Genomic DNA, 22,561 nt, shown 5'->3' with positions numbered 1-22,561 from the left:
CTCATCCCCTCTTCGCCCGTCCTGAATAGCCCTTCGTTCTTATCATCGCTCGCATGGGCCCGCTGACACGATGGATCGTACGCGCCAACTTGAAGGGGCCCTTAGTCCCACTTCCGAACCCTGCCAGGCGACTCATAGATACCTTCGGTACCGCGTGTCCTGCACGACGAAGAACGGCTTCGAGCGCAAAGGACGTTCGATCGGGATATATGAAGACCTAAACGGCGAAGCACGATGCTTTCAGCCGGGTTTGCAGCCGCTCATTCGCTCGCATGCAGACAATGCCGAGCCAGGCTTACACGCATTCGCAGATCGCTCGTATTTTGTTGGCTATGTCTACCGGCCTCCAGCTTCGCCTTCGGCAAGAAGCACCTTCTGTGCTCGCAGACGGGTCAGGTTGCAGGCAAGGGCGCTGCCTGCCTCAAGTCGGTGCGTTCAGCCGACCTATGTTGCACTAGATATCTGCTGAGTCTCCTACCCGCCTAGCGGCTATTGTGGACGACATGACCTGTGCGTGGCTGCCCTCATTATCGCCGCACACTGAAACTATGCCTTCACAGCGACGATCCTCGGCGAGATCTTCAACCTCGTCTCGTACCGTCACCCTCCGGCGTCCCACTTATCTGTTCATGCCTCCGCTGCCTGCCCACCCCAACAATTGCCCTAGACCCCCATGGACGTATCCCCGCAGAGAAGCTGGGCTTCTTCGGTTGGCTGGACAGTCGTAGTTGTATCGTGAGTGCTCCCCCGCTCGCCCTCTGCGCTGATCGTCGGACCACGATCTCACCGACTGCGCCTGACAAAGGGTTACGTCATCATACCGCTCAACCGCTCAACGGTAGGCTCTCGGATCTCTCCCTGTCCGTTCGGCACCTCCGTGCCGACACGCCATTTGCATTGCGCATGCCCACAGGGTATAAGCCCACAGGGGGACACTCCAGGCCAGATGTCGCAAAAGATGCCCTCGCACCTGGCTTCCTCACGTACGCCTCGACGCTCATAGTCAAACCCCTTGTCGTCATATTGTCTTAGGTCTTCGGTGCGTTCTCCCTTCATGTCGGTGCTTCGATGCAACGTGTCCTGATGCCGAGACTGCAAGGGTGAAACGAAGAATATGCTGTGGTCCACGGCCAGGCTCGGCGCGGCGATCGTCCCCAGCGTCTAAGGCTAAAACCAGGTGCAATGAATTTTGTGTCCCGGCTAGGTCGCCGCGCAGTTCGAGTACTGGTTCGCGTACTTCCTCATCACCGTCGGTGCGTAGATAGTCGTTTATCCTGCTCTTCTCTGACGCGGTGTACAATCACTGAAGTAACATAACTCAGTAAGGCGCGTTTCAACGCAGGTGCGCCTCTTGCCGATCCAGCGCCGCTCCGCGTCCGACTGGAAGCGTATGGTGCTACACTGTCTTTCGCAGCCACAAGTGAGTTCTTTCTTCCCGAACCTTTTGGCCCCTTCCTAGATGCTGACCGCACCAAGCAGTCACACCAACATACTACATACATGATATGTACGTCCGACCTTGCCGCCCTCCCGGCGGATCACTGCGTGCTCGTACTGGCATGTCTCCCTTTCTCGCGCGCAGTCACGTTCTTCTTGATGCCCACTACGATCGCGCTCCTCCAACCGGGCGACGCAAATCATCCCCCTCATGATAGGCTTCATCGTCATCTACATCGAGATCACGATCCTTCAGCACTCCAAGATTGACTCGGCGGAGCTCAAGGTAATCGATCGCCGCCTCGACTGTCATCCTGAGGGACACAGGGCTTCTTTACAACTGATGGCTTTGTCTGTCGGGTTCTGCGATATTTGTTGACGTCCGAAACTGCGTCGGCACGCAGACTACCGATGGGCCTAGGTTGATGGTGGCATTATTAGCATCCAACATCTCGTAGTTGTATCCCTTGTAGCAGTCATCGGGAGGGGGGCCTGGCATCGTCACTGCGTACAACTTGTCGGTGACCCCGGTCAACTATTACTCCGAAACGCCTGGACATATATATGGCAACAACGCAGAGCGCTACCGAGTATGTACGCGTCTTATGCTAACGCTTCGCGGGTCTCAAACGCGCATAGGTACACTCCGCCATTGAGCGAAAGGAGGTGGTATACGTATGGAGTGGCCTAGTGTATTTACGCTGCCGTGAGTACCAGATCCCAACGGTGATGTGGTGTTTGCGCTAATCATCTTCGTCAACACCCAACGAGCATCGATTGTCTGCGTCATGTGCATGAGCATCACGATCAGAACCAAGTCCGACAGTCGCAACACTGACGAACAATGACAAACAGAACGTAAGGGTTCGTCGGGATATCGCACGTCGGTTCTTTCACTATAGCTACACTCTGATATCACTACTCCGATCCCACCACGCTCTCTGTTCAGGCGCAGATGGACTTGACAAACAACAAGGTGATCCTCACTCATGCCATACTGAATCCTACCGACGTACCCGGAGACGATGGCTTCCACCTCGAAGTCATGGCTCACATTGTGAGTGGCACCATTTTGTCTTCTGAACAGGCTGGCCTCATGAAGAGCGTAGCGTCGTCGCATCGAAGTAGACAACGAGGTCACAGACATCATCACGCCAACAGATTCAACAAAGGAGTTTAGCGTGCAGATATTTCAAGGTCCCAGCGCGGGGGCCAGTGGCGACACGAGCAATGAGGTGCAAGAAACCAGGGATGATGGGAGTAGCAGTACGGCAGTTGAAGCCAATGAGGGTGGAGGGAACCAACACTCCGATACTGAAGCAGACGAGACCACGGCCCCGATGGACCCAAACAATCGCAAGCATGATTTCGCACTGTGGGAGCTGCTTTCCCCGGCCATTTTCTGTGCGTAGTCCATCCATTCGCATTCAATCACGCTTAACGGTTCAATCAGCTCACTTGACCAACCACCCCGAGCAGTTTGAAGGAGCGAATGAAGTATACGTTGTACGAGTGCCATACCGAGTAAGGCACCGGTATTAGTATTTGAGCTATGCTCATCGTCCTTCAGGTCGCAGGCTGCATAACCATCCGCTTCTTCGTCCGCTTGAAGGATGCCAACGCCGGTATAAGCGCCTACCTAACAACCCCTCCTCTTGCCTTCGTCACCACTCACGGATTACGTACGTCATGACTAACTGATGGTCTAAACATTCGAACAATTGACTTCCACCATTCGTCTCGCAGTTGTTCGTCGTGTTCCACACACCACAGTGATCGTCTAGGGTACACGTTGACAGTGTGCATACGTAGCCCACGGAGTACATATGTAATGGACGTGCATACCGTAGATATGCTGTGCGACCCTGTACAGGCCTCGCCCCATATGCCCTACAATTACTGTTCGAGCGCCGTGTCTATGATTCAGATTGTATTGCTATCACCAGGTACACAATGGGACACAGCGACGGACATAAGCTCCTCCTTTACTCGAACATCTGCGATTAGAAATGACATCTCCCTAACGTGGAGACTCAGTAGCGTTCCCTACTAGGGCTATGCCAGACTGCAAATCATTGCTACAATTGATGTGCATCACCGTCGACCATGTTGCGAACGTTACGGCATCGGTCACATCAGACGTTCATCCTCGGACAGGCACCTGATCGATTAGGCCTCACGGTGCTGAACGGCTCTGTGAACGTCGTCCTCCTCCTCGTCAGTCAGTATCATAACGACTTCGAACACGCCTTTGCTTTCCCTCTGCGATGCAGACTCGATCCATGCACCGACGAGGGCCACGGACCGTCGCGTCGCGAGTCGTGGGGGCGCACCGATCACCTCCTGGCAAAAGCCATCCCGCACAAAACATTGAGCAAGGCAAGTGGTATGCTTCAATCACCCTTTGAACACACGCTCATTACATCCGATAGCAAGAGAAGTGTCCGATGCTGCGGAGCCTGCTGACGAAGACTTGCCATCATCTGCCAGTGCTTCGAAAAGACGCAGAATATTTGGCGACATCTCTCAGATCAGTCTCGTTCTCGCTACGAAAACTGCTGCAACGGCTCCTCCATCGGCACCCCTTCGTAGGTCATTGCGACTCGCCGAAGCCACCGATAATTCGCACCTTTCTCACCGTGGCGCAACCCTTGTCTCCGAACTTGGCGGTAAGTGTTGGAGACACAAACCTCTACTACTATCCACGAGTATGACATACATTTCATAGAAGTGCCGGTCCTAAAGCAAGTAAGTGATCTTAGGCGCGACAGGAAGGTGCTCGAGAATGAAACTCAACGGACACGTTCTGCGCTGGAAAAGCGCAAGACCGCCGTGCAACAGGAGAAGGAGGAGATCTTGAAGGCTCGAATGAAGAAGAATGCTGCCATCGAAGAAAGGGAACGTGCTGTCCGAGAGCGCGAGCTCATGTGTCAGGCGCAGGAAGCTCAGCTGGAGGCACGAAGGTTGGGGCTGGAAAAGCGGGAACAGGAAGCAATGGACAATTCTATCATTTCCAAGAAGCGGGATGAGGTGGCTTTAGCGGAACTTACGGAACGGTGGGAATGTGCACTGTACGCCATCTCATGATCATTTTGTTACACTGCTAATGAATCTGCAGCTGCTTCAATATCATGTATGCTCGCCTGTTCTACGTTCACGCACAAGTATATGGCTAATAGCAGGTGCAGGGCTTGCCCATACAGTCTGAGCCCTGTGCGCTGCGGGCACACATTTTGCGCGCTCTGCCTCTTGAAGTGGTGGCTCAGCAATTTGTGCGATGATTGTGGCGGTTGGTGCAACACCCTTCAGTGCCCCCTGTGCCGGCAACTACTGCCATCTATTTACAACACCGTTCCACGTGCTATGTACAAACTCCCTTTCACTCCAGCTCGTCTGGCAGATGAGAGGATTGTCGAATTGCTCGATGTCTTGCAAGGCCCCGAGCTTGAAAATCCTGACGCAGCGGCTCCCAGTATCCGCAGGACGGGTCAGCCAACGGGGGAAATCACGGCAAGGGAGCTGGTCTGTCGACTGGCTGGGAGCGCGGTGGAGAGCTGCGAGCTGAGTGGCAAAGTCGCGATAAGTGTGTAACAACTAATTACTGTTCCCTTCAAGTTGCTGATCTGCCCTCACTTCGCTATCACTCAACTTGGCAGACGAGGGCGTGACGAGATGCGTTACATCGCTGATCGTTGGGTTGATTTGCCGCCGATATTACTCAAGGTCATGAAATCCGATGTATGTGCTGCCTGATGACATGATTCCCTCCTGTACAGAATTCCAATCATGCTGTTCAGTTCTTACATCTGTCTCCACTAGTCACGGCGAGCCATAAAAACGAACACGATGTATGTACATGCATGGGGTAACTACGATGAACACGTGTGCCAATAACGTGTATGAGCCAATGTCAGATATAGAACAGGCTTGGTGACGCGTATTCGGGTCAAAGCGAGACGTGAGCGCGTGAGCGTCGAAACGACGAGCGGCGCGAGACGCGTCTCAAGAGTATCGCAAGGAAAAGCCCACGCACTGCTGGAGGCTCCTCCCTTGCGCCGAACTCGGCCAGGGGTACGAGTCCGCATCAGCAAAAGCGCCGGATAATGATCTCACAAGCAGTTAGCTGTATCGCTCAACTCGTAAGATTTGGTATTCGCCCCGGAGATTACTGGAGAGAATGAGAAGACATGCGCAGAAAATTGGCCTTCTTGGCGCCGCTTTGAAGATGAGCACGGACAGCGAGAGCAGACTTCACAGCATGATCTGCCTAGAGGCCGTCATGATCTGTTCGTACAGAGTTGGGCGAGACGGCGTGAACTGAGACTCTCAGCATGTCAGCGCGATCTTCGGGCTAAATTCAATTAGGAGGCAGCGCGGCATGTACCAGTCATGAACGTTTGAACGACGCAGGCCCTGAGGCATCTGCCGACCTACGGGAAGTTGCAGGCACTTACGGGCCCGCTATAACTCAGCAAAAAAAGCGAAGTCCGCGTCCCACGAGCCACCGAGAAGGCTTCAGAACGAGAACGATTCGACAGCAGCGCTCGACTGCACGCGGTCACGTGTGCGCATACAGCCAGTCTTGGGACGCTGCATCCTCTCACTTGCACACTCCCACATTGCACTCTTTCCGAAGTACCTCGTCATCGCCATCCTCTTTAACTATTTTGAACTAACTCTATCGTCGCCATTGCCAGTCTCTCTCGCGCCCGCCGATTCCACCTGCCCGGTCTCACTCGCACCCGTGGGTGAGCGGGCGAAAATGCGAGTATGGGTGAGCAGATAAGAACAGGTGGGCGAGGAGCCGCGAGCAAGCGAGCCGAGGCGAGCGGACGAGAGGTTGCGTAGACGAGGAGGCAGGAGAGCCAGCAAGAGGGTGAACGCGAGCGAGCGGGAAAGACCAAGTGAGTGGGTGATGAGCCGAGAGCGGGCTGGCGAGAAGCCGATGGCAGGCGGGTGAGTGGGCAAGCCGGCAGACCGGCGGGCTAGCTAACAAGACGGCGAGCACGGGCAGGGAGTAAGAACTGTTGAACGTATGAGCTGATAAGACGGCGAGGGGGAGAGACGGGGGAGGGCGAGAGGGAAGGGCGAGGTACGCTGCTGTGCCCGTCTTTCGTCTGGCAACGTGAGATGTCATTTTCTCTATGTAGTGACACAAGCCATTGTGAAGTGCGGCGCGCACTTCACCGTCATGAATGTTTGTGAGTGCGGAATTCGAAGTCCCATAGAGGTTTACTCATGGTTTGAAGGAGTCGGTAACGTCCGCAGGAGGGTCCAGACAACACTCGTGAGTACGCGGGAGCCCACTGGATTAGTCTACTTTTCGACGCGCTCCCTTGTCGACAGGTCGGTATTTTCAATCGCAGTCTGAATGTGCGCTGTGGATCGCAGGCGGAGCCTCAAGTGTATGGCTGAGCTTGTGGCGGGTCCGTCTGCGGCGGACTCGGAAGCATCTTCAAGCAACAATGCATTGCTCTCGTACGCGTCGCGCACTACTGTTCCTCCTCAGCTCGACGATGGCGACTTACACCGCTATCTACTGGGGTCTTTCACGGGAAGATGTCTTTCAGCTAACGGTTCGAATGTTCACCCCTTGCGCGTGCTAACAGTGTTCTTGACGTCCCGTTGCGCGACGACTCCGGACACGAGCACACAGATAAGGACACGTAGAGGTCCTCGAGCTCGTCCATCGAGTGCGGCATGCTCAAGAAGGCGACACACGCATTCAAGTAAGCGTGGTGTGCGCGACAAGTAGCGGTTCCAAGGTTTGTCCCTCGCCGCCCGCCTGCGACCTAGTGCACTTCACAGCCTGGATAGTTCATCAAGCCAGTTTGGGGTGTAGCGGCCTAACTGGAATGGCGCATTTGGGTTCGCCATCCGATTTGTCCGATCCCCCGAGCCTCTGGTCCTTCCCACCCGCACTTTCTCGCCTGCACCTACTCGGCGCGCCCTCTTCCAGTTTCTCGCTTGCCTCGGTATGTGTATGCCCTCTGGCACACCTGTCAGCTAACTCACCCCGAGATCGAAGTCTCAAAGTCGAAGTCTGCCCCTACTGGACCCACTCAGTACTGACGCTAGTGACCGTTAACCCGCAATCTCGTCTGTCTGCCAGTGCCCGCCCGCGCGTCCACTCGTCCGCTCAAATGCCCGCCCGACAATCCACATGCTCTCCCACACGTTCTCCCATACCCTCTCTTACCTATTCTTGTGCTCAACGGCTTGGAGGCCCACTCGCGTGTGCGCTTGGTTGCCCGTGTGTTCGTGCGTTCGCTTACTCGCGCGTACGCCCGCTCATCTGCCGTGCACTCGCTCATCCAGCTGCAAATGTATCCCCCGGCTCGTTCGCCTGCGCGCTCGCCCGTCTGGCAGCCCGCCTACTGTGCCACCCGTCTGCTCGACTGCCCGCCTGTCTGATCATCACTAAACTCCGTTGTCTGCCAACTTGGTCGTATGTGTACCCGCATATTCGCGTGTCCGCGTGCCCGCCTGCGCTCTCACCCATGGGGCTGGAGACGATGACGTCCGCCAAGGACACTCACACTGGCAGTGGAATACTATGTCGCCTCGCACGACCGCGTCTGCACTCCGTCTGCACTCTCAACCCCCGTCCTTGCTGCCAGTGCACTACGCACTGCTATGACCTGCTACGAACTACCTCTACGCCTGCTCAGCTACACCCACTCCCTGCTGCACTCGCCCCGTCGATACCCATGTCGAGCATCAAGAAAGCCGCGCCCGTGAATCCATACCCTCGAAGCGCCAAGTCCCCCAACTCGTCAGGTGTGTCCGGCCCGACGACCAACGGTCATACGCATCCTCTCCTCATTTGGCAACAGAAAAGCAAATGGTGCGCCTATGACCCCAGAGGTCGATGACACTAGTACAGAAGGCAAGACACCTGCGCAACGTCAGCAAGATCAATCGGAGGTTCCGGAAACACATTGGTTGAAACGGCCCCCATCGGAAGGGAGCAGGAGACTGTCGTTCACCGAGGAGAAGGTTAATCGAGTGCAGGAACGCGAGAAGCACGACGAGCAGGAGGAGAGGCAGCGCAAGGAACACAGAAAACGCTTGCATGATGAGGTGTGCCCCGACGTGCTGGGGTGTCTTGTACTAACTAATTATACCAGGACCCATTGCGCGATAACTACGGCTATCTCCCGCTGAACATGTCCCAGGTCGAGCTCCGTACGTCCATTTCCTTGCAGTCTGTATGTGCAGCAATATATCTTGTCTATTTTTGCTACATCCAATGTACCTGCTCGGTGCTATCTGATGTCACATAATTAGAGGTTGCTGTAAAGATGTAGAGAGTGTGGATATAGCTACACCGCGGACTGCATAGTAGACATGTAATATCAGAATGTAATGACAGAGACGCGCCCCGGACGCGTCAGAGCGCGTTGTGCCGACGTGTTTGCACAAACTCGTGACGTGCCGAGCGGCTGATGGCGAGTGAAACCGACCTCCAGACAATAGGGGGGTATCAAAAGCAGACGTTAGACAAGGATATCCGGAGCCAGCGGAGGTTGAAGGAATTGTCTACTCTGCCCACGGGAGACTAACTGGATGTGCATCGACAATGACCGAAACCGACATGCGGAGGACGTTGTCTGGTCGACAAAGTACGTATTTCTTGTGATCTCTCAGTGATATCTAGTAACGCTGTCACACATCGAAAGCGCCGAGGCGCCTAGATGTCGGGACTAAATGGAACTCGCTCCTCCTCCTCCTCGACAAACGTCGACAGTATGTACTGTGGTCCTGTCCCTGGCTCTGCGTCCGGGGTTGATCTCTCTCGTCCGTCGTCTCTTCAAACTCTGCGGCAGCGGCGTATGCTCGCTATGGCGGCTTCTATTTCGTGGCAAGTAGCATTCGCGGTCATTGTTCACCGTGGACAACGTGTACATGGCGTGGTTGGAAAAAGTCTACTTATTGTTGACAATGTATGCCGAGTCTCACTTGCAATGCACAAAGCAGTCTTTAACTGTCCTACTGTTGATGTATATAGGTAGGGTGTGTCGGGCCTCCACCGTCGAACTTTCATCGCTACCTCACATGTCGCTGTCGAAGATTTGCAAGCCGGTACCTTCATACATGCGGGCGGCCTTCTCCGCATTAGCTCCTGCCACTGGGGCGGGCATCCCTCGGTTCGTATCCTGCCTTGCGTCTGTCTCAGGTGCTGACGGACAGTTGCGATTTCGTAGAGGTGCCACTGTCATGTTCTGCGGCACGGTCACAGACTTCAATGTGACCACAGAAGCGGGCCAAAGCCTCGACAACGATATGCACATTGATGGCAACACGCCCGGGCTGTTGATGTTTGGGCGACTTCCGTGTGGTCGTTGTGAGTCATCATCGTCATTTACTCTTGATATGGTCTACAAAGAGAGATGTAGATGCTATCGTAGTCGCTACTGGCGATTTCGGCGACTCTATCCCTGTGATGCTGTCGGAGCAGACGAAGGTTGTCGCGTACGAGGTGCTATTATAATCTTGCAACACCTCCATTGATGCGCTGATACCCGATTCCAGCGTAATTTGTGCCTCCGATGGATCGTCGCAGACGATAGATGGTTCGAAGTCAAGCTGACCAGTATCCCGGATTTCTGGAGGCTGAACAGATGCTTCGAATACAACAACGTGACCACGACTCATCAAGCCGCGTTGCTGGAAGGGGAGTTGGTCGCTTTGCACGACTTTTTACGGCAGAGCATGGACCAGCAGTTGATACACCCTGCTTGTCCCCGTGGCGTCCATGGTTCGGCGATCATAGCGTGCTACGTCATTTTGGGTATTTGCGCGGTGATATTGTGGTCCTACTTCACTCAATATCTTTGGCACTAGCTGTGGTGCGAGTTTGTGGCATTGCAAGTTACGAAATGCGTGTTATAGTAGCTCAGTAGTGTATAGCGCATCGAGCTCGTCCGATACTAGGCACTACCGGGCCCCTCCTGTGATATAGAGTTCCGCATTGGTTTCTGTGAGATTGGACGAACTAGTGCCGCCCAAAGCCCTCGTGGCTTCGCCGTTTCTTTGTGAAGCCTTGAGGCCTGAGGAGGAGGAGGAGGAGGAGGAGGAGGAGGAGGAGGGGGATCCATTTAGTCGTCGACCGACAGCCACAGGCACCGTCGGAGGATTGACTGAGGTCGATGATCTGAGATCGGAGCAGCATGAGGAGGAGGAGGGAAATTATGACGTGATAAGATATAGCGGGTCGACCAAGCCCAAGCGCCGCCAGATCCTGGCCAGATCGCCGCACCGCGCATGGTCCTCCCTCGCCTCTCTTAACCACTGCGAGTCTCCCTTCTCAGCTGTCTGCCAAATGACTGGATTACTCCTGGACATTTCAGCTGTCCACCCATGTCCGCGCAGATGATAGCCTCTGGCTAGGTGTCCGTGTCCGGTGGAAGGCCAAAGGATGGTCTGACGAGGCACAATCCCAGCCCTTCCCCGTTGCCTTATGCACACGGTCGTCCATGTATGAGCGCTCCTTGTCACTGTAAAGGTGAGACCCATTTTAGGTGACTCTGGTTGCTCTCCCGTAAAGACTAAGCCTATCGTTTCGCAGACCGTTCACCGCTCAGCTGCGATCCACACTCATGCGATGCCTACTGCATCGACGCTATCTGTGGCCGTCTCGGTCTAGTTCTTGGCATGTCGTGAGCCGCGCAGTTCATCGGGGGATGGTTAGGGGTTACGCGGGACAGTATACTCTGTGTCGTCTGGCTGTCCTCCAGCAAGCCGTCGTCGACGCTCTGGTCGGGTATCTCCACCTGACCGCTCTCGTTGGCCATCGAAGATAGCTGTATTAACCTTCCAGACGGGCACGCGCGAAGCCTAAGTAAACAGAGGGAACCGGAGTTAAGACAAAGTCTGAAGGTATGTAAGATGGTCGGAGGGCGCGTCATTCAGTTACTGGTGCGCCCGACTGCTCACGCGCCCTCGCCTCCTCCAGCCGTCACATAGACGCGCTCACGCTCTTCCTTTTGCATACCCGCTCCATCCACGCCAAATATCCGTGGCTGTACCTATATCCACGCGAGTCCGCACCCTGGCCATCCCGCTCCGTCGAGAGCAGTGCGTAGGACAGGCGAGCGAGCGACGCGATCACAAGATGGGCCATGCGAGACCTTGGATGAGGTGAATAATCGTCGCCGAAACTGAACTGGGTACGAGCAACGCTTGGCTCACACATGTCGCCATTCAGAACCACTCGATCTATTGGCGGCAGTGCGACGACGACGTTTGACTCAAGCGTTTTCGATGATTGCGTAGACTGCGGGCCTGATGGTCGCATGCAGAGTGCATTGGTGGATTCTGTTCACATTGTCGCCCCCGCCGTGTTCTTTTGTTAACACAGGACGCGCGCACGCTATGTCGACTGCCCGCCCGTTTTATTCACCCCTCCCACCGACGATTTGCGCAGGCTCGGTGTCGTCTCTTCCTCCCGCCATGCGCTTGATGAACCTGCTGCGAGCTCCTGTCGCGTGACACCATCTCCCTCGAGCCAGCGGTCATCTCGGCAATGTACTGCGCAGATTGGGTGCTCCTTTCACCCTCTCCCCAGCTTTCGGGTAGCCTCGAATTCACCGTCGGACGTCCTCCGCCTTTTCCGCCCAATTGCCGCGACGAAACCGGAGCCATTCCGCCCGGCCTGCTATCTTCGAGGATACCATACGTGGGCGTCGCCCTGTCTACGAGCGCAGGTACTCTGAATCACCTTCACTCGTTGAACGACACGGCCATCGACCGAGACGAACGGTTCGCTGACCCCGAGGAGGCGCGCCGTGGGTAACGCCCGGCCGATCCAATCGGGCGCTCACACATCGATCGACGGGCTCCTATTTAGAACCTTGGATGCTTACCGCCGTCGCACAAGCGACGTAGCACGACCGACTCGGGCTCTTCATTGTCGGGGGGGGCACTGTTCTCCTGTTCTCCCGATGCGGACGACAACATCGCATCTACCACCCCTCGTACACGCATACTCGTACCCGAGTCTGCAATACTAGTACTACGCACAGCTGTCAGGCAGATCTGTCCCCTTCGCTACGATCATCCTCTACAACCTGTCCTCGTGAAGCTCTAGTGTCTCTGCATCCTCATCAATGGCCTCCCCCCACCTGGATATCCACGAGACGTACGGCCTGTTAATGCTGGGCTGACGGGCAGAGAGTACCCAGAGGAGAGGGTGCGAGAGGAGTCCCGCGCGACGCCGGACGACCTCAACTGGATACGCCGCAGCAAGACGCTGAAGCTGAACCCAGCTAAGTGCGCGCTCCTGGTTGAGCAGCTCCGCAGGAACACTGAAACAGCACAGGACATAGGTTACATTCTCGTGGACATCCGCGGCTTTCGGTGCACTAATGGGGACAACGTCTGGAGTAACGCCACAAAGCTCGTCTCGGTACGTGTGCTCAATCCTATTCACAAGGTGCCTCGCTGAAGGTGTCGGTATCGGTAGCCTGACCTTGCGCCGCATCATGCGCAAGCCGGACCTACCGCGCCTCGGAAGCGCGACGCTGCGCTTATCCAAGGAAGACATCACCGTCTAGCACCAGTACTTCGTTTTCTGCCAGGACGAGCGACACGCCTCGTTAGTAACCGCGAGCCTGAGGCTTGTCTGGTCCATCTCAGCCTCGCGATGTCCTTTTGCGACATACATTCCGACTCCACGCTATTGAGGCGTGCTCACGGCTGTACCTGTCCTGCTCTACGAAGACCGTTCGCCCTCTGCGTGATATAGCCAAGGTCGCTCGCCTGCAGTCTGGCCCTCAATCTACGCATGCAAGCTCTTCCGTCTCGCGCCTCTTGCCTCTTCGTGCTCGCTGTCCTGGCGCCGTCTCGTGTCCAACCCACCGTCCGGCAACGACGCCCACCCCCAAGCACGGCACAGGCGCGCTCCAGGGGCTCATGTGCCCTCCCCGACGAGAGCGGCGGTCCCACAGGTACAACGGCGGCGACGTCATCTGCGACGGGCGCCCACTGGCAGCTGCACGACTGCAGTACTAACCTTGCGCCTGGTGAAGAAGTGACCAACGAGGATCTCGAGCTGGGAGAGCACCGGGCGGGGAGGGAAGTCTGAGTACTGGGTACCGAGTGTCTCGGCCGCTCCGAGTTGGCGATGCTCCCAGCATCTTGACAGCACACCGTGCGGGCCCGTGAAGTGCCACGCGCGACACAGCAGCACGTCCGTGTTGTCCGGGGCGTGCCCGAACATTGACCACAATGAGCTACAGCGACGCGGGAAGCCTGTTGCTGGAGTTAACGGGAAGCTAGAGGAACAACGAGGGCACGAGAGTGCGGCCAGTAGGGCTACTTAACAGGTGAGTGCCCCCAATATCTGCGGGCGCGGCCATGCCTCCCACGAGCCCCTCCCCGCCATCCACGAGCCTGGGCGTTCCGCGCACGGGCCTGTCGCGACTGGACGCGCCGAGCACGAACGCGGCAAGCGAGAGTCCGCACCTCGCGAGCCCGACGGACCACAGTCCACTGCCCCCGCCTTGCACGAGCGCGGGCGCATCGCGTACAAACACGCCCAAGTACGCGCGCGACACTCACAAGCCCGCCCAGGTCCATCAGCCACACTCGCCCTTGGTGAGCCATCCCCGCCGTTCGCCAACCACCATCCGACGCATGGTACACCGACGCGGTACGCGGGAGCCTACCGCTGGTTGAGTTCCATGGATCGCAGTACACTCTCCGCCTTGCTGTCCGCGAGATGGCCCTGCCGTTCAGCAGGCCCCGCTCGCCGAGCACGGGCCCGCCGTCCCCGTTGACACCAGTATCCTCGAGCCCTCTGGTTCACACCGTGGTGCTGCACCTCTCTGCTGCAGTGCAGGCCGCCCTCTGCTACTGCATTCCCGCCCGTCTGCGCGCCAACCCGCGGAGGTGCTCGCGGACCCGCCAACCCACGTCTACCCACTGCACGTGACCATACCCGCTGCGGCGGGTCTGTAATCGGGCGGGTACGAGTACGGGTACACGCCGGGACATCCGCGGGTAGACCCGAGCTCTGCCCTACTCCGACTCCGTTGTCCCTCGCCCGCTGGTCTGCTCGTCCGCCGTCTCGCTCGCCTGCCGTCCTGCTCGTCCATCCCGCACACCGATAAGATCAAACCTTGAGTTTGATCAAGTGATATACAGTAAGTCCGCTTGTTGTGAACGTTACGAGCAATATTTCTTGAGATCGACCGAGCACGACTCAACAACCGAATCTCAGTGCAGATAAACGCGGCGAGCGTCTATATCAACGACCGTCTATCACAAGCGCACGCGCCTGCCAGTGAAGGCGAGATACGACTGCAAGACCGGAACTGGAGCGTCCTACGGCGAGCCTGGCCACGTGCGAGAGGCTGACACAGATTTCGAGCTACTTAGGAAGCGGTCGGCGTCCTTGGCGCGCGACGCAATCGGTCAGCTCAACGGCGGACTGATCCCCATATGTACCCGACAGATAGTTCGAGTTCAAGAGCATGAGTCGGAGCAACAGTGTTGCGCATATGCGACAAACGATCATCCGTGCGAGTGACTCTGATACAGAAGTTCTGCTGTGAGTTCCGGCTCGACACTGGCTCGGTTGCTCGTTTGAAGTCTCACTCACCTCTCAGATCTCAGCCTATGCGGCCTCAAGCTCGTGCCTTGAGTTCTCAGTCGGCAGCGAGTCACCTGCGTGCCCTTGGAGATTTGGGGTTGACATCGTTGACGCCGTGTCGTTGAAGTCGTGTCATCGAATGTAGGAGAACGTAAATTCATGCCTGTCGGGCTCATTACGCTAACTCTACAGTCTCTGCTGTTGTGGAGAGGACTGTCGCACGTCAGACTTGGCCCCTCTTCGCGTTTTCGAACTCTATCCTGCGGCTATCTGCCTCACGACACGAACCACTACTGCGACATCAACTCTACTAGCGCGCTCGCGACGACCTGGAAAGCGGAGACGCGGACCGACCGTAGGACAAGACGAGCGCGTCTGTGGGCTACCAGCCTCGCGCCGAGGCTATGTATGGTCCACTGAAAACCGTTCAAAGCCGTAGGGGGACTCAAGGATCGTCCGTCGCCCGGATGGGTGCTCAAGCGCTCAACGTCAACGTTCAACGTTGCAACGCTCAGCGCTCATGCTTGTTGCACAAAACTTTCTTATTCCAGCATCATGCCTTCCCGATCCGATGTCATACGGCTGTGCCACACTTCCTTTCGGACTTTTACCTCCCTCCGGCATCTCTCTGTCCTCTCTAAATTCATATCACTCTCGTGCCCTTACCGCAAGACGGTTTCGTGCGCATGGTACTACGCCGGGCAGCGAGTCGAGAGGAGCGCATCAGGGTCGCGTATCGAGCATACTAAGCTTCCCTTTGTATTTGGCGGCCTAAACACTACTAGAACCATCGCCGTCTATCGCACCGGCCCTACGTCCACCTCCTACTCGTCGACCGTCCCGCAGCAGGAGTTTCACGCGTTTTGTTGGTTCCTATACCCCTCCGACACAGGCTTTTGGGTGCTTAGGTGGCGACGAGTGGATAATGAAAGGTAAAGTTGTCAAGCATTGTTCCTGCTGTTGCTTTGTTCCAGTAACGAGTGACGGTGCGTATATATTGGGGTGCCATGCCTCGCATCGAGACCTCATACGTCTCTTACCCCGCTGTACAGTCTCTGCTTCCCATGGAAGGCGACGCGACTAGAGTCATCATAGGCTACGTGTTGTACATGAGCTGGTACCTATTCGGCGCTCCGCGGCCCATCCCACTGTCAGCATTTGGTTTCTCCTGCCTGCTCTCGCCACTGATCAGTATTCTCGACATAGAGGGACAGCTGTCTGCTTTGCCGGAGACGTATTGGACTTCAAGCAAATTCACCCGCCTCGTACCCTCCCACTAGTCGATCGCGAGACACCAACTTCGATGCTGTTCGTGCAGCTCTCTGATGAGAACTGTGAGTAGGTGTTGGGTAGTTCAGAACACGTCTGCTCATTGATCTTGTAGTTGCGATTGTCATTCACCCGGAGGTAGGCAGTCCAAGCATGCTCCTCAGTGACGCAACTGCAGTGGCAGCGAGCGAGGTGAGGATTTCGCCTCTGACCTTGACTTGTTGTGTGTTCACGAGGCCGGGCTCAATAGCAACTTCTTATTGTTGCCTGGAGCCATGTCGTTCAAGGCCAGTTGCGGTGGTGCCAGGTAAAGTTGCGCGATCGCGTCGATTTCTGGGCGGTGATCCGGTGCTTCCAGCAACGAGCGGAAGAAGAAGAAGCCGGCCAGGACTTCGATCCCGGAGTCATGGATGAGCTCGCGACTATTGAGCACCATTTTGACGCGATCATGGACTATGGTGCGTTTAACGATGGCTGGATCGCGTTCAACGCGGTCATATGTATGAGTGGGGTGATCTTAATAGTCGTCGTGGCGCTCTATGTGCAATAGTGTATCACCGATATCGATCGACAGTGGTGTAATTGAGACTGTCACGTAGGCTAGGCATAGATACGACCTGTACGCAACCTGTACGCAACACGCATCGAGAGTGGCTGTCTACACCAGCCTTACAGCAATTGTGTGAACCTCTCCCGCCGTCTACGCCGTGTGTCCAAAAGCCTTAGCCAGCATCTCCTCTACCGGTTTGGCATCACTATCAGGTCGCCACGATCGAAAACCCGCCCGTTCGGCGAGGGTGAATCATAGTGGCGCCCCGACGCAACCGGCCGGCGACGATGGTCTGGGCTCTAGAACTTGGTGTATCACGTCTATGAACGGCAGGCTAGCAATGTAACATTAAAGGGAGGCTAGATATCTACGTAAATGATGGTGTACCGAGAGGTCTACTAGTAGTAGTCTGCCCCGGTGCTGCACCCACCCACTGCACATCTCAGCGCGTTCTTGCCAACGTCTTCACGAATGAGACACGAAAGCACGACGGGCTCGACTACTCGGACGGCGAGGATGGAGGTGCGGAACGACCATCCGGGAGACCATTAGGCGCGCCTGGCTGAGGAACTCATGAGCGACACGGAGGAGGGCTCGGAAGGCCACGGACACGACGACGACGAAGACGAGGTGGGCTTCGTGTAAAGCAGCACCTTCCGGCGGCTATCGCTGGAGTTTGCTGGGTCATGACCATGAGGAAGACAACTTAGACGAGGGTGGGACGTAGGCGGGCAGGCGTGGCGGACGCGGCAGGGACGTAGGCGGGCGACACGGGTGCACGGCGGCGAGGCAGTTGCGGTGAGGTAGTTTCTAATTTTCTGGACTGACACGCGCGTCGCGCGTCGTGCAAGTCCCATATTGCATAGTTGGCCTGCGAGTTGCGAGACCAATTCGAGGAACAGGTGCGGCGGCTAGAGTTCACGTTGAGCGTTAACGTCACGAGCTGCGCGAGGTGACGATGCTGTACTAGTATGTATGCTGTGTGCTCGTTGAACGGTTTAACGGTGCAGGCACATCCGAGTGCCGGAGAACGTACCTACAGTAGGACTCCTGCACTACAGAGCACTGTATGGCCCTAGTCAGCTACAAAGAGGTATATAGAAACGGGCCTACAACACCACGGCAACAAAACACACTCTGCAGAGGAGCAAACATTGCCACGAATTATGAGTCATTGGTGAGGGTTCGAGGCTACGAACTGGGGGTGGCCAAATGCGAGACTCAAGTGGAAATATATCAAATAGCAAATGATTCAGCTCGTAGCATTGTGTAGACGGAAGCGATGACGAAAGCGGCAGAGTTGGGGATATGGGAATGGGGCAAGCATTATTGACTCATCGACAACAACTAGGACGGCTGGCGACATCCCTCCTGAGAGAGTTGGTAGAGAGCACAAGTATTACGGAGCAGGATGAGGACAACCTTCCGATAATCTTCCTTCTCTCCCTCTGTTTGCATGAGCCTCGAGCGGAGCTCTTCTACACTCAGATCATCAATGTTCACCAACAGTGCTTGATACGCTGTGAGTTTGATTCTGCTTGTGTACCAAGACATAAACCCACTGTTCTGTTGCGTCGCAGAAGCTCCATGTAAGACACCACTGTTGTTGTCGTCTGGTGCGCAAGTCACTGTCTCGTACGCTAGTGCTGCGTCAATAATAGCCTGTCTGTATCAGTGTTGTTAAGCCCCTTGTAGCAGCACAGCCTGTCAATAGTACATACAGAAGGACCTTTCTTTTGTCCACTGGCATTGTGTATTGCATATTGCGACAACGCTGGTCGACGTCGTGCTGGCTGGAGGTGTCGATAAGGCCTTTGACTTTCAGCGTCTAATGCAGAGCCTTAGGGCCTATTAGGCAGTCTGGCCAGTCACACGGAGAAGAGCGTCACACCGAATGAACGCTGTCGAGTCGCTCGTAGAGAACGATCTTATAAACAAGAAATCGAATCAGGGTTCGTGAAGAATGAATTATTGAAGCTTGAAGCCTGAATATCAGCATCTTAACGGACTAGGTCGCCGAGGAGCTCTGTCAGAGGCCTTTGAAATAGTCCTAATCTAAAGGGACTGGGACCCGGGCGTAGGGGGAGGTCAGCGCTCAGCACGCGGACTGCAACTATTTGTGCAGGTTCATGTGCTTTCCATCGTGGTGTTCTGGTGCCCCTCGCCGAACGTGCAACCTAGCAGTAAGTACTAGTAGTAGCTAGTTTGTCACTTTGTGAATGAAAGTCTCTACGGTTGCCCGGCCCGCTAATCCGAGGACGGGCATGTCGCGACGCGGCGCGCGAGAGGCAGCGAGACGTCTGCCATCCGCCGTCCAAGTCACTCTCCATATTGCTAACTTAGCACTCGGCCGCTAGTTGGCTGCGATATGTGTGTTTCGATCTCCACCGACAGCTGTCAACCCTAACATGAACATCTGATCGAGACTAGCCCCAGGCGTATATGCCACGTCCGCCTCGCCCTCCATGCCCCGAGCTTCTACGCCTCGGCCGTCGCTCGAACACCCCCTCTATGCCTCTGCCTCAAATTTAACGCCGCTAACGACATGTCTGTATCGATAGAGATTCAGCCACACTCGGCCTCGCTGAACATATACGGCGAGCCGGACAAATCGTGAGTCCTCTGTGCAGACATGTCGGGATATGTAGCTCACGCATAAAATTCTGCTGTAGCACCGCGTGTTCGCTTTCAAGAGACATTGACATTTCCGTTTCGTCCCCATTCATCTTTCTCAAACGTCGCCAATCCGTTCGGCTTTCACTATGGTGAGTGAGGGTCAGTTTGAACTGATAATCGAGGACACCGGCTATATCCCGTTCCGCGCCTACAGTCTCTTGAATAAGCTTCTCGCCGGTCAGGCCATCGAGTTGAGCAACGAAGGGCATGAAGAGGACAACAAGCCTTGCGTCTGGAACGTCGCATACATCTCATCGCTCCTGGCTAGCTTTCAGCTTCCGCGACCTATGGTGGCCACCGGAGGGAAAGGGTAAACGCTATGTGCTCTATGCATTTGCTCAGTTCCTCACATTTGACGACGACACAATCGTTCGTGATTCTCGGTCTGCTGTTCGTCGTTCCGCTCCCGTTCTCATGTCGTCTCCGCGCTCAGGAGCCCCGTTACTGTGGACCACTACATCAACTTCTCCGTGGAGGACAGTTGTCCTCCCATTGCCTGCAGCGTTCAGGTCAAGCCTCGGACTGCTTGCATCCAAGGTTCCTCCGCATCTTATGTCGAAGGTACGCTCGGGAATCTCAGGCTACTTACATCGGCGTTGAGGACTCATCGTTGCCTCTTTGTATATGTCTTCGCATGCAAGATCTCCCGGACGCAGAATGAAAACGCGTTCACCTGATAAATATCTCTGATGATGTTGAACAGTCGGAACAGTGTCGATACGTACCCTCGTCCTGAGTCTGAAAAGAAGCTGATTGTATGCGCACATTTCGTCGCCCTTTTCACTCTACCAGATGTTCTTTCCCATTCCTCCATCCTCAGAGCAGCCTCCGTGCAGACCTCGCCCCAGCGCCGCTCATGCCTTCTACGACGTCAGCTTGGCAGTCGTTCTTCCGTCGCACGACACCACCCTGTCGCACCTCCCCAGGAGCTCCTTCGACCAATTCATTCTCGGGCGATGGCTACGTCTTTAAGGACGACGCCACGCCCGAGAACACCTCGACATCGTTCTCTCTCCGCACGCACATCCCTCTCGATGACACGCACCGGAGCTCCAAGACCGGTACGCACTTCCTTCGCGAGACGGGAACGAAACCGCTCTTCGTCATGAGCCACAGGCTGCGCATCAAGATGACCTGCACATACAATTTGTCGGAGGGCGGGGTAGAAGAGCCGGAGCGCGCAACGGAGGTGTTGCAGTTCAGCGTCCCGTGCGCTCCGCGCATCCAGCGCACGCGCCTTCGCCGACCGCGCTAGCCTACCTTTCGGGCCATGCACAAGCGTTCTCGATGGATGGCATGAAGCCGCAGGGTCAGTTGGCCAAAACACTGTTCCCGATGGCGAGCCTGCCGTATGTGCCGTCCCTCCCGGCGTACTCGCGGCTTTTCGAGGCGAACGGGGACGGCAAGATCGACTATTCTGTGCCGCTTCCGGCGTACAGTCTACCTGCATCATCGGGGCTCTTTACCGACGTCTTCCGTAACGAGCCTACCTGTTGCTTCTCTTGGGCCCAAGCTCCTCGAGCAATACCATGCTGGACCACCCGGAAACTGCGCCTCCAGGGCACAATTGTGCATAGTTCTCGGCTGGATCCCCCTCAGTATGTCTTTGTCTGTAGAACTCGACCTTTGATATCCTATGTCTCTTGTACTTGCCCATCGCACGACCGAGATGTCATTGAAAGTTCCATTTAACTTAAAGATCTCGTGTAAAACTGAGATGTTATTGAACTCCTTTTAAATCATGCACGTCTGAGCCTTACTTGGTTGGATATAGATAGACATCTCACAACAGCCTGAACAGGCAGCGCAATTCATTCGAGGCGTTCTTAAAGGCCTGCATCGGCGCCGGAGCAGCAATGCTATAATGTTCATGGAGACCTGGTAGGTGCGTGGGTAGCTAAGTGGTGTACAAACGGTCTGTTATTTGCTACCATATATGCAGGACGCAGATCATGACGTAACAGAGGGGAACCATGGCTATCTTTGGCCGTCAGAGGGCATATACGAAAGTGGACGGCAGTCAGTATGCTTGGCAATGTCGCCTCGGGGTACAGTAGAGACGTACTCGGATCGGGTTCAGCTAGACACTGGGGCTTCCACGGCAGCCACAAATGCTGCCTCTCCCTTGCACTTGATTTGTGCCTGGAGGGCATTGACTTCATGCAGAGCAATTGTGACGTCGTTTGCGTTTGTGGTCTCGTTGGCCCGTGCGACCAGGATGCATTGCACCAAGGCTCTCAGTTCCTCGGAGTTGCTGAATTGAATAGTGAACGAGGTGTCATGCTGAAGCCATTGCATGGACGGGGGGCCCTGAGGGGCGGTTGAGCAGATGGGAACCAACGCAACACAGGCTATACACGACGTACCTCGTCAAATCGGAACGAGACGTCTGCGGTTAATATCACACTATAAAATCTATGCCTCGTCTCCGACACGGGCTCCCTGACCTTCATCATCAAGACGACTAACAAAGGACGTCACAACCTGCGTCAACTTGCGTGCAGATATGGCTTCTACTCACACGACCCACTTGGCAGGCGAACAAACATGATGCTAGCTTTCGTGCTGAAGTCATCGGGCTCGCTACCTTGATCTGCCTGGTACAAAGCCATTGCACCGAACGTTGCGCGTTTGACGTATAGCATGATGAGAAACAACCTGACAATAGTCAGCTCGGTCATTCTTGAGCATATCACGGAAATGGAGCGCACTGTTCATCTGAAGATTCTTTCCTCCGAGTCAGCTCTCTTGATATACGCCACTTGCACCAAGGAGGCTCAGCGATGTCGATGCGGACTGAGCTTCTGACCTGGTCCATCAATGCTTGAGATGCGGTGATATGAACGGCACGAATTGTGCCCATGCGCGACTATAGGCCTTTTATATCGGCGTACTCACCTGTTCCTTTGTCTAATCCACCGATCGCGAAGCCCTGTATGGCAACGGATCGCATTGTGAACTAAATGGAGAACGCATTATCAGTGATCACGGGGGAGGCTGGAACGACTTCTGAATACGCCGATTTTAGGACG

General features: G+C 55.6%; 8 protein-coding genes across 8 annotated transcripts; 7 read left to right on the top strand and 1 right to left on the bottom strand.

Moving 5' to 3' along the window:
* Nucleotides 1-281: 281 nt before the first annotated feature.
* B0H18DRAFT_952522 (uncharacterized protein) lies at nt 282-4,524 on the top strand (the record flags this gene model as incomplete). The annotated part of the gene is made up of 19 exons (XM_048042119.1): nt 282-429; nt 487-510; nt 561-625; nt 692-735; nt 843-983; nt 1,033-1,039; nt 1,205-1,253; nt 1,343-1,420; nt 1,656-1,723; nt 1,914-2,027; nt 2,077-2,143; nt 2,249-2,301; nt 2,387-2,494; nt 2,547-2,841; nt 2,891-2,961; nt 3,008-3,119; nt 3,611-3,823; nt 3,870-4,106; nt 4,166-4,524. The coding sequence occupies 19 exons, from the start codon at nt 282-284 to the stop codon at nt 4,522-4,524; spliced, it is 2,253 nt and encodes a 750-aa protein (XP_047896897.1).
* An 81-nt stretch (nt 4,525-4,605) lies between these two features.
* On the top strand, nt 4,606-5,190 carry B0H18DRAFT_871805 (uncharacterized protein; the record flags this gene model as incomplete). Its single annotated transcript, XM_048040183.1, has 3 exons — nt 4,606-4,909; nt 4,957-5,020; nt 5,094-5,190. 3 exons carry the CDS (start codon nt 4,606-4,608, stop codon nt 5,188-5,190), a joined length of 465 nt encoding a protein of 154 aa, XP_047896896.1.
* Nucleotides 5,191-8,147: 2,957 nt separating this feature from the next.
* On the top strand, nt 8,148-10,284 carry B0H18DRAFT_1116095 (uncharacterized protein; the record flags this gene model as incomplete). The annotated part of the gene is made up of 7 exons (XM_048033361.1): nt 8,148-8,217; nt 8,279-8,520; nt 8,568-8,648; nt 9,511-9,587; nt 9,645-9,784; nt 9,849-9,919; nt 9,973-10,284. The coding sequence occupies 7 exons, from the start codon at nt 8,148-8,150 to the stop codon at nt 10,282-10,284; spliced, it is 993 nt and encodes a 330-aa protein (XP_047896895.1).
* Nucleotides 10,285-11,965: 1,681 nt separating this feature from the next.
* B0H18DRAFT_1116093 (uncharacterized protein) lies at nt 11,966-12,995 on the top strand (the record flags this gene model as incomplete). Its single annotated transcript, XM_048033360.1, has 3 exons — nt 11,966-12,231; nt 12,613-12,847; nt 12,933-12,995. The coding sequence occupies 3 exons, from the start codon at nt 11,966-11,968 to the stop codon at nt 12,993-12,995; spliced, it is 564 nt and encodes a 187-aa protein (XP_047896894.1).
* Nucleotides 12,996-13,797: 802 nt separating this feature from the next.
* On the top strand, nt 13,798-14,374 carry B0H18DRAFT_1116092 (uncharacterized protein; the record flags this gene model as incomplete). The annotated part of the gene is made up of 2 exons (XM_048033359.1): nt 13,798-14,079; nt 14,135-14,374. 2 exons carry the CDS (start codon nt 13,798-13,800, stop codon nt 14,372-14,374), a joined length of 522 nt encoding a protein of 173 aa, XP_047896893.1.
* Nucleotides 14,375-16,098: 1,724 nt separating this feature from the next.
* B0H18DRAFT_952520 (uncharacterized protein) lies at nt 16,099-16,853 on the top strand (the record flags this gene model as incomplete). The annotated part of the gene is made up of 4 exons (XM_048042118.1): nt 16,099-16,184; nt 16,241-16,368; nt 16,419-16,495; nt 16,611-16,853. The coding sequence occupies 4 exons, from the start codon at nt 16,099-16,101 to the stop codon at nt 16,851-16,853; spliced, it is 534 nt and encodes a 177-aa protein (XP_047896892.1).
* A 3,532-nt stretch (nt 16,854-20,385) lies between these two features.
* B0H18DRAFT_952519 (uncharacterized protein) lies at nt 20,386-21,307 on the top strand (the record flags this gene model as incomplete). Its single annotated transcript, XM_048042117.1, has 3 exons — nt 20,386-20,590; nt 20,686-21,127; nt 21,304-21,307. 3 exons carry the CDS (start codon nt 20,386-20,388, stop codon nt 21,305-21,307), a joined length of 651 nt encoding a protein of 216 aa, XP_047896891.1.
* Nucleotides 21,308-21,605: 298 nt separating this feature from the next.
* Nucleotides 21,606-22,210, bottom strand: B0H18DRAFT_952518 (uncharacterized protein; the record flags this gene model as incomplete). Its single annotated transcript, XM_048042116.1, has 3 exons — nt 21,606-21,839; nt 21,896-21,993; nt 22,051-22,210. The coding sequence occupies 3 exons, from the start codon at nt 22,208-22,210 to the stop codon at nt 21,606-21,608; spliced, it is 492 nt and encodes a 163-aa protein (XP_047896890.1).
* Between the last annotated feature and the right edge of the window lie 351 nt (nt 22,211-22,561).

The sequence above is a fragment of the Fomitopsis serialis genome (genome assembly GCF_022376445.1).
Source record: "Fomitopsis serialis strain Sig1Antser10 chromosome Unknown B0H18scaffold_12, whole genome shotgun sequence".
Lineage (NCBI taxonomy): Eukaryota > Fungi > Basidiomycota > Agaricomycetes > Polyporales > Fomitopsidaceae > Fomitopsis > Fomitopsis serialis.
Note: the sequence above shows the minus strand (reverse complement) of the source record. Positions and strands in the feature narration are given on the sequence as shown.